The 9,447-nt window shown below is 41.4% G+C and overlaps 1 protein-coding gene across 1 annotated transcript; it reads left to right on the forward strand.

The window, feature by feature from the left end:
- The first annotated feature begins 5,591 nt into the window (after positions 1-5,591).
- On the forward strand, positions 5,592-8,275 carry socs3a (suppressor of cytokine signaling 3a). Its single transcript, XM_046416110.1, has 2 exons — positions 5,592-5,792; positions 6,400-8,275. Exon 2 carries the CDS (start codon positions 6,543-6,545, stop codon positions 7,152-7,154), a length of 612 nt encoding a protein of 203 aa, XP_046272066.1. The 5' UTR covers positions 5,592-5,792; positions 6,400-6,542; the 3' UTR covers positions 7,155-8,275.
- The last annotated feature ends 1,172 nt before the right edge of the window (positions 8,276-9,447 follow it).

A 9,447-nucleotide genomic window follows, 5' to 3' on the forward strand; every position in this document is an offset into this window, starting at 1 on the left:
CATGCAGACTGGAAACAAGATGGAAAAACACAGTTTTGCTCAGTCAATACCCTTAACTTCCTGAAGTTTCCAATGGTTCCTGGTAACTGGTTTCAACCAAGAAATACTCTGTGGCTGGTAGAACAGCATGTTTTTGCTTTAAAACATGCTTCTTCTGGACAGATTAAACAAAGAAGGAAAATGTGATTATTAATAAGGTATAGTAAGACAGAAGGAGGCTGTTTTTCCAGGCTTTATGCTAAGGTAAGCTAAACTAACTGGCTGCTGGCTCCCTATTTACCTTACAGACATGAGAGAGAGCCAAGCCTATTTCCCAAATAGTCAAACCATTCCTCTCAAAGTGAACAGTTAAGATTATTTCACACATATATAATTTTCTGTCTCTTGAGAGTCTGTAGTCCTAAACCTGTTGCACTGTGGATCAGCAGACATCCACACTATAATCTCACACCTTTGAACTTCAGTTTTCCAGTAAATGTTGAGGTGCCATGTGCTTAGCATCTGGCACAATGTGGCTAGCGGTGGAAAATAATGACACACCGAGTGCCGAGCCCTGATGACGTTTGTGACATTTGTTTCTTCCTTTAACTTCTCCCTCAACACCATGACTGTGCAGTCAGGTTGACCAAGTCACAGTGTGCATTTCCTATCCTCACGTTAGCACTAGATGTCAAAATAGTCAGTCACATTGTGTCAGCTACACGTAATTTGGAAATAAAGGGTTATGAAATTCCAGTGAAGGTCTATCAGGAATTACACACATGACGCTTGTCTCAATAATAAACCCAGCTGTAACTCACATGGCTAATATGTTGGCAATTGCCTTTCCAGTTGCAACTTATCACAACAGCACTAGACATCTCTATTATTTGATTATGCCAGGAAAATAAAAGCAACGGAAAGAAAACTGGTGCCAGAAAATGGACAAGTTTATCACAGCTGTTGTGACACGAAAAGAGTCCCCCTCCCCTCCTGCTAACCTTGGGAAGAGCAGAAGTGGCACCGACCCTGTCAGTGGGCCACAGTGTGGTGCTCTGTAAATATTGGAGCAGTGCCTGGAATTGAAGAGCTTGCTGGTCATTTGCTGGCACAGCCAACGTCAGATGTCATAAAATCAGGAATCAAAGGATTTATACAATACAATGACCTGCTGTTAAAAAGAACAATGAACAACTGTTGTGAGATCGATGGACACAGTCAGTTTCGAGGAAATAACTGAGTACATTTATTACTGTATCATACCTCTGTTCTGTTGTACTTCATTTCCTGCTGCTTTATTACTTTACATCCACTCCACTGAAGTCCAGGGGGAAACACTGTAGTTTCCTCAGATTAAAACATTACACACAAAACTGGTTCATAACATACAGTGTCTGACTTATTAAGATATCGCACATAATGATCCAAAGATATCATTATATAACCGATTAGAATCATTCTGCATAGTTACTTTGACTAATTAAAATAATTGTGTGTGAAAGGTACAAGTTAATAGCTCTGTGTTTTGCTCTAAGGCCTTCCCAGCAGGCAGCTGTGATGATGATGTTGCTTGTGGTTATAAATAGACTCGTGTGTGGTATGCTGGGAGGAACGCTAAGTACGGCATGTGCTCGTAGCATGTCACGCTGCCAACTTTCACCCTCGGATGTCAACAATCCATATGTTAGTAACCTAGTAAATGAAATAAAAAGCTGTGCAGTGTGGAGAAAAACCCCTTGTATGCTGGTTAATTTACTTTAAGAAGTACAGGCAAAGCCTTACCCCTTAGTTCCCGTAAAGAACGGGCTTAATGCTTCCAGCTTTGCAGCAACAGTTTGGGGAAGACTCTTTTTGCTGTTGCAGCATGTCTGCACCCCTGTGCACAAAGTGAAATTCATAAAGACACTGTTCGACAAGAACGTTGCTGAGAAAGTCAATTGTTCTGCACAGGAACCCAACCTCAAACCCTTTGAGTGCCCTGGTGGGGAGGGGGGGGACACAGGGCACAAATTCCCACGGCCACACCGTTGGCTTTTATAGCTGCGATGAGGGTCCGATACTGATTCCCATTGTTTTAAAATAGGATATCTAACAAGCTTATATAGGTCAGGTCAGGTATTCACTGGCCATATAATTTATTACTGTGTTAATGTTTATACCTGACAGCAGTTCCAATACTATGACGAAATGAATGATATTAACAAAGTGTTCTTCCTTGTAAATTTACAGTAACGCTCTGTGGTAGAGTAGTGCAATCGCCCATGAGCAAAATCATCTTTTGTGAATTCCTGGTGTCACCCCACAAACACAGTGAGGACTACTCTGAAATGTTTCAAAAATAAGTTTTTCGTCCCAAATATAACGTGAAAATAGTTTGAGTCTGTGACTATATTTTTTTTTTTAAAGAATGAATAGTGAAATTGTTGTGAAATTGTTGTCACTCAGGGTTTTGTGGCTTGTACATCATTCTAGTCTGTGGTGGTCACACATGACGCTTCCCATAACTCAAAGAAGCACACAAAGAACGACATTGACAGCAACACACACTCACATACACACACACACACACACAGAACATTACCAGGAAATTATTACTGGATGATTGGTAATCACACAGAAGTAGTCTTGCTCAACAAGGAAGTGTTACAGTATAACAGCTACATAGGGTGAAGCTCTGCAGCAAATGGTGACATTTAAACAAAGGAGACATGCAGGTAGAGACAGGAAGTGAACCTGCTGCACATGATAATGAAACACAGCTAACAGGAATTAGATAGGCTGATATGCCAGGAACCCTCCAGCATATCTCAGATCATCAGTGACAGTTCCACAGTAATTTACAGGATTTGAATCATACAGTACAGTTTATGTCTCACAGCTCTTTCATTCATACAGTGTCGTTTTAAAAAGGCTTCATTAAGTTACAAGATTTTATTCTTTATTCTAAATCCAATCCAGAGACTGTACAGTGCTTAGCGTTTGCTTGTGCTGTTGACTCAACATGAATTCAGGGCTTCCTGTACATATTCAGCTGTGCAAACAATAAGCGGCTCCTTTTTAACTGCCAATGGCACAAATAATTTGACAAAACTAGAAAAAACACACAGAGCTTTTCAAAGATCTCCCTACTCAGTGAAATTCTGCTCAACCAGGCTGCTCCAAAATATTTTGTCCAATAACATTTTTCTGCTTCTCACCCTTCTTTCCAGTTGAGAGGTTCTCTTTTTTCCCCTTCATGTCCAGCGGGTTTTCGGGAACTGTGAGCTAGAGTAAATTTCTGAGTCAGTGTGGGAAAACCTAAACAGCTGCCTTTTCCACTAAACAGTGGTTTAGACCATCGAGCTATCATGCAAAGCCTTGTCTCATCTGCTAAATTAAGGACGAATTCACTGACTTTGCGTGTGAACTCAGATCCCTTTTTGTGTCATGTTTGGGAGGCTAATTCAGCTCAGCCTGGATACACGTTTAGAAACACAAGAAAACATGGACAACACGGCGTTTGGTTTTATATTTAGATTCTGTAAACCGAAGATAAAAGACACTTAAAAGCACATGCATAAGCCTCCAGAGTCAAATCTGTCCATGCCAAGCCTCACACCCTGAGCCTCAGCTGCTTGGCCAAAGTCTCCCAGTGAGCTCCAGCAACAGACTAGAAAGCTTTCTTAGCTTCAGGTCACTTGGTTCCTCAGGGTTGGCCTGAAGTACACGCTGTCGCTTGTTTATTTTGTTTTCATTTATTTTGATCTTTTCTTGACGTCTGGGGGCACTTGCAGGTTTCTCCTTGCTATGCTCCCATTCCACTCTATCAAAAAGGTGTAATTGACATAGGAAATTACAGGCTGAAAGGCCGAGTCAGCATGCTGTGATGATGTGCATAGTAGTTTCCATGGAGCGAAAACAGTGTGGGGGGTTTCTCCCTCCCATCTCCAGTCCACTTACTCTCCCCTGTTCCCCTACACTGACTCTCATCTTGGTCCCAGGGGAGACTTTGGATGCTAAATACATGCCTCACAATGATGACACAAAAGATTTTCTGGAAACAAGTAGACTATTACGAGGGTATCCTGGCCCTGCTGTTCGTCTGAATCAGACAACACTTGACTCACCTCCGTGGACACAGCTGGCTTTTACAAAAGCCCATCAGGCTTTTTGGCGTCACTTCCCTCGCTCTGTTCAGCTCCCAGCTGAGGTTTGGTAAAACTAACACCAAAACAAGCGATCTGGGCCTGAGAGGTTTCAGAGCTATTTTGCATTTAAATTTAAGGTTTTCACTTAAAGGCCGGTTTCTTCTGGTGAGTAAAGTGAGAGAGCCGTTTTAAGAGGAAGATAAAATGTGACATGACGCCCAGCACCAGGAATTAATCGGCAGTGCAATAATCACCTGAGGCTGATGGTACTCATAGCTGAGTCAGTCGGGAGGGAACTGATGTGGATGGTATGAGCATTCAATCAGTCACATGCATGTTGCTAAAGATTAGATTTTCTTTCCATGACTAGCTGAAGTCACACTTCCTTTCGACAGCTTGAAGCTGATATGCAAATTGCTAGAAAATGATGAGAGATACAATTTTACCATATGAGTCAAGTCACTTTTTGAACTTCTTTTTTATTTTATTTTTTTATTTTTTTAAATAAAAGTAAGTTTAATCACCTTTTAATAATTTGATAAATGAGTCATAACATGCTATATTGTGGTTGTATGCAGGTGTCTATTAATGTGTAGTTTTGACAATTATAATCTCCCTCATGAAGACATATTTTATAACATTACAGCTGTTTCTTACTATATTGTCATTAACTGTCTGTTAATACACCAGCTTCCACTGACTGAGAGAGTGCTCACAGTTGACAAATACATTATTAAAGACTTTAATGTGCTTTTTACTTGAGCTCTGTCTTATGAAGGCAGATTTTATTCACAGAGTTTGGAACAGGAGATAAAAGTGTGTGTTTGCATTGTCATGCTAAATGTATAGCTCACCTTTTCTATGGATTTTAATAAGGAGCTTCAGAACAACCAAAAAACATGCTGGTTAACGCTGCAGGGAAAGGAGATAAAACTTCGGCAGCAGTGAGTAAACAATAACTTGCTGCCCTTGGATACCAGCTGTTGCTATTGGGAAACTAAATCTATTCTAAGTTCCCCAAATCTGGCGCCCTCTATGGGGAACTTGGAGCACCGGCAAGCTGCTACGAATTTCTCAGAAACTGAGTTCACACACTGAATCATTGCTTCACACTACAGTGGAACTGTTATACAACAAGAAACAAGTCCCCAAAAAGAACATATAATCATATGTGATCATCTAAATATATAATCTGATTAAACTCTTCAAAGGAAAAAAAAAAACCAAAAAAATTCTGTATTATTTAAAGTGTTTATGTGACACTTCAAAAGACACTAGATTACCAAAGGCAAGCACTACTTGAAACTCCTTAACTTTATTTTGAAAGAACAGCAAACAACAAAACAAAACAAAACAAAAAATTCTTTTAAAAAAAAAGAAAAAGAAATACATGCTTCCTGTCAATCTGCCAAAAGACAGAGAGGCTTTACTGGAAAAGAGAGGCGGAGTCTGCGCACAGCTAAGTTTATAAGCCCTCCTCTCCTCCTTCAGCTCCGCTAGTAACTCACAGCTCACCACGGGCAGCTCGCCGGCTGCCTACACACCGAGAAAACTACTTTGCAAGTGTAAAGTTTGTTGCCAAAGAACTACAATCCTGACAGACAAAGAGCCGGGCACGACAGCGCACATCGGTCTACTCGGATTTATACATTTTTAAAAAAGAGCCCGTCTGGAGAAGCATTGAAGGTGAGGATCTGTTGTTCTTTTTATTCTTTCTTTCTTTTTTTATAATAATAATAATAATAAGGAATTAAAAAAAAAATCTAAATCATGTTATCTACGTGTAAGTAACTTTCAAAAGTAGATCAATGGTCTTTGGTGTTTGTAAATGGAGATTAGCGAAGCCGGTCATGGTATGTAAATTGCGCAATCAGGATTACAGTGTCCTTACTGGAACTGACCGTGGTGGTGACTCCCGAGGGCAGATAGCGCACAAAAAAAGTTTCCCTGAAATGTCTGGAGGTTAAATAGACGCATTTTTTTTTTTACTTAAACTCATGTTAAAAGCTAAAAGTCTCTCAAACAGATTAGAGGAGTCAGGAAGTTTGGGTCGACTTTTTTTTCTTTTCTAGATGATTTTTCTAAAAAAGTAATGGCGGTCTGGAACAGTTTCCCCATCACCAGAGATGTTTAAAAAGCAATGATATACACAGCTTCCACATCTGGAAAAACAGTTTCTGACAGAGTTGAATTACATCAGACTTAACTATGAATTAAACATATCAATCATGGTGTGTGTATTTTAATGCTTATTGCCAGGAACTGAAGCTCATCTCCTCTCTTGTCTCTTCAGGTGTTAAATTTCCAGACAGACTGACCTCTTCCTGCCCTACCCGACAACCCTCTGAAGCTCACTTTGACCACCTACGTCTTCTTCTCTCGTCTGTGTGGTGCCCAGTGCTCCCCCCAGGCCGCCTAGAGAGTGGGCACAGAGCCATGGTAACTCACAGCAAGTTTGACAACGCAATGAGCAGCAGCCTCTTGGATTCCAGCATGCGGCTGCCTCACCGTTACAAGACCTTCACCAAGGCGCAGTTCCAGATGGTTCTCTCCACGCTCCACAAACTACAGGAGAGTGGCTTCTACTGGGGCGCTATCACCGGGAAGGAGGCCAACGCCATGCTGGCGTCAGAGCCCAATGGCACTTTCCTCATCCGGGACAGCTCTGACAACCGACACCTGTTCGCCCTCAGTGTCAAGACAGCGTCGGGCACAAAGAACCTGCGCATCCAGTGCGACACGACCTCTTTCTACCTGCCGACAGACTCGAAGAACATTCAATCTGTTCCCCATTTTGACTGCGTCCTCAAGCTGATCCATTATTACATGACTCAGAGCAAAGGGAACACTCGCAGTGGGAGTATCTACTACATCTACTCTGAAGTAGAGAAGGTCCCTCTGGAGCTCATCAAGCCTCTATCCAGCTTATCCACCTTGCAGCACTTGTGCAGGAAAACTGTCAATGGACATTTGGCCAATTCTTCTAAAAGAGACCAACTTCCTTATCCTCTTAAGGAGTTTCTCCAAGAGTATGACTCTCCTATCTAGAGGTCTTGAACTGATGCTCTTGCAGGGGCTGAGACTTGAGAGCGTCGAGGAGAAACCGGATGGTTTCAGGACAGCTATGGTCAACGACACGAGCTGCGTCCGAGGACTTATGATGAAGAGCCAGAGGCAAGACAGTCAAGCATCCGAGCTTGTGAAAAGAGAGCAGTTTAGCGTAATGACAAGGTGTGTTCTCGCTGGAAAACGGACCTCTTTGATTCTGCATTTCAGAAAGAGACGGGATAGAGGACTAATCCACACACAGAGGGCGCTGCTGTGACCTGGCAGTATGAAAGAGAGAGAGAACCTCTGGCAATGACGTATGACTTACTGAAAGCCGAAGTGAGGCTCACAGTCAGCTGTCTGCAGTCTGATGACACACAGGTTCCCTCTGCTGCTAACCAATGTGCTGCGAGGCTGTCCAGCTCCATTCAACATGTCTGCCTCCTCAGATGATAATCTTGGACGTATGTCAGACACGTCTGTCCAGCATTCTGGGATTTCTGACCAAGCGTACGCTGGAAATTCAAAGACAATAGAAACACAATATAAATGAGTGGACTCTGATGGCCCTCTGAGCTTTGTTTTTTTTTTTTTTTTTTTTTTTTTTTTTTTTCAGTCTGAATTTTATAAAATGTTTTACAACCAGAAAATGTGGAAGGAAGACGTGTTTCTATTATTTTGTTCGGGGGAAGGGTTTATGCCAAACTTGCCTGAACTAGACAGCAGCTTGTTGAATCCTGCAAGGTCTTACTTCAGTCACATCTTTTATATGGCTTCACATGTGAGGAAATATACACCAGAAGATGTGATAGTTTTTCTGTGACAGGATTGCCATTGCTTACAAATGAATGTATTAAATAATAACAACTGTCTTTTCCTGACGAGGAGAAGAGTCCAAATGTTTCTTATTTTCATGAGTTTACATGAGTGAAGGTGAAATCTGATTTTGTGCTGTCTTTTATAAAGATGTATTCTTTGCCAGACAAACTTGCTGGCTGTGGATGCTTGAAGATATTTGAGTAATTTGACAAAGCAGGCAGACTGATACAACTTTGCACTTATTTATATTTGTATGAACATGTGATTAATTTATAATAAAAGAGCACTATTTTTCTATGAAATGAGACTTCGGTGTTTGCTTTATTCTGACTAAGGCCTCATTTGCACAGGCAGTGTTGGGGTTTTACTTTTTACAGGGGTTTTACTGGGGTTTTACTGCTAGTGAACACACACTACATGCTGTACTAATACATGCGTGGAGTTTGGTTAACATCACATCACATGGTCTTGCTGGTACAGAGGTTAGGCTGCAAGTTCACCGTTTTTAATGATTTCCTCTTAAATGTTACAAACACGAATGGGAAACCACCGCTGCATATGACACAACATTTTTCAGAGATAATGAAAACATATCTCAGCATGTTATCAATTTATCATACATCAGGAGCTTTTGTTTGTCATTCTTCTAAAGGGATACGTCCTCTATTTAAGCTTCTTCAGGCAAAATACACCAGAAGTGTAACACAGCAAACCAGTCCTCTCGAGAGGTAGTTCTAAGTAAGCCTTTTTCTGCTTTGAGTCACTGGGTTCTCAGTAGGTGTTGCGTGTCACAACACGCTCTCACATGCACACACATAATGATGCAGCACTTTGCTTTAAACATGAATGGCGAGTGTACCGATTCTCAGAAATGTCCCCCGCCCTGGTTGAAAATATGTCAACATCCCTCGCACATGGTGAGGCTCTATTTTTCCTGATCCAGTAATCAAGATGGGTGCTGCCGGGTGTCTGTGACATGTATTTAAGTTTAAGAACAACAGGTCTGACCTGCTGTTTGCCGCCCTGCGCACACACGCTATAGTCTCGCTTCAGCCTACAGAAAGTAAACTGTGTTTAAAAGGCAGTGCAAACAGCGAAGGCTCAGAAAAGGCTCTAATCAGTCGCGAAGTGTTCCCCTCCAAGCAGCTGCACTGTGAATCACGTCAACTTTCTTCTGTAGCGTGAATTATTGTTCTGATTATTTTTAGAACAACACATCCTGTGCTCCATGGCCCTCTTCCTTTGTGAAAATCTGCCTGCTTTTCATTTGTATGAGCGTGATAAAACCTCTCCAAGCTTTTCTTTGTGAAATCTTACCTAATTTGGAAATGTAATGAACTCTATTGTTGTGCTTAGGATCTTAGAGAGCCTAGGGCTTCTTTAATGGGCCAAAAAAATATTTCAAACTTTGTTTATAATGCTTGTCATGCAAGTTTACTCAAATCACAAATATATCAATTTGGATTTCTTTTTT

This window comes from Scatophagus argus, chromosome 16, assembly GCF_020382885.2.
Source record: "Scatophagus argus isolate fScaArg1 chromosome 16, fScaArg1.pri, whole genome shotgun sequence".
NCBI lineage: Eukaryota > Metazoa > Chordata > Actinopteri > Scatophagidae > Scatophagus > Scatophagus argus.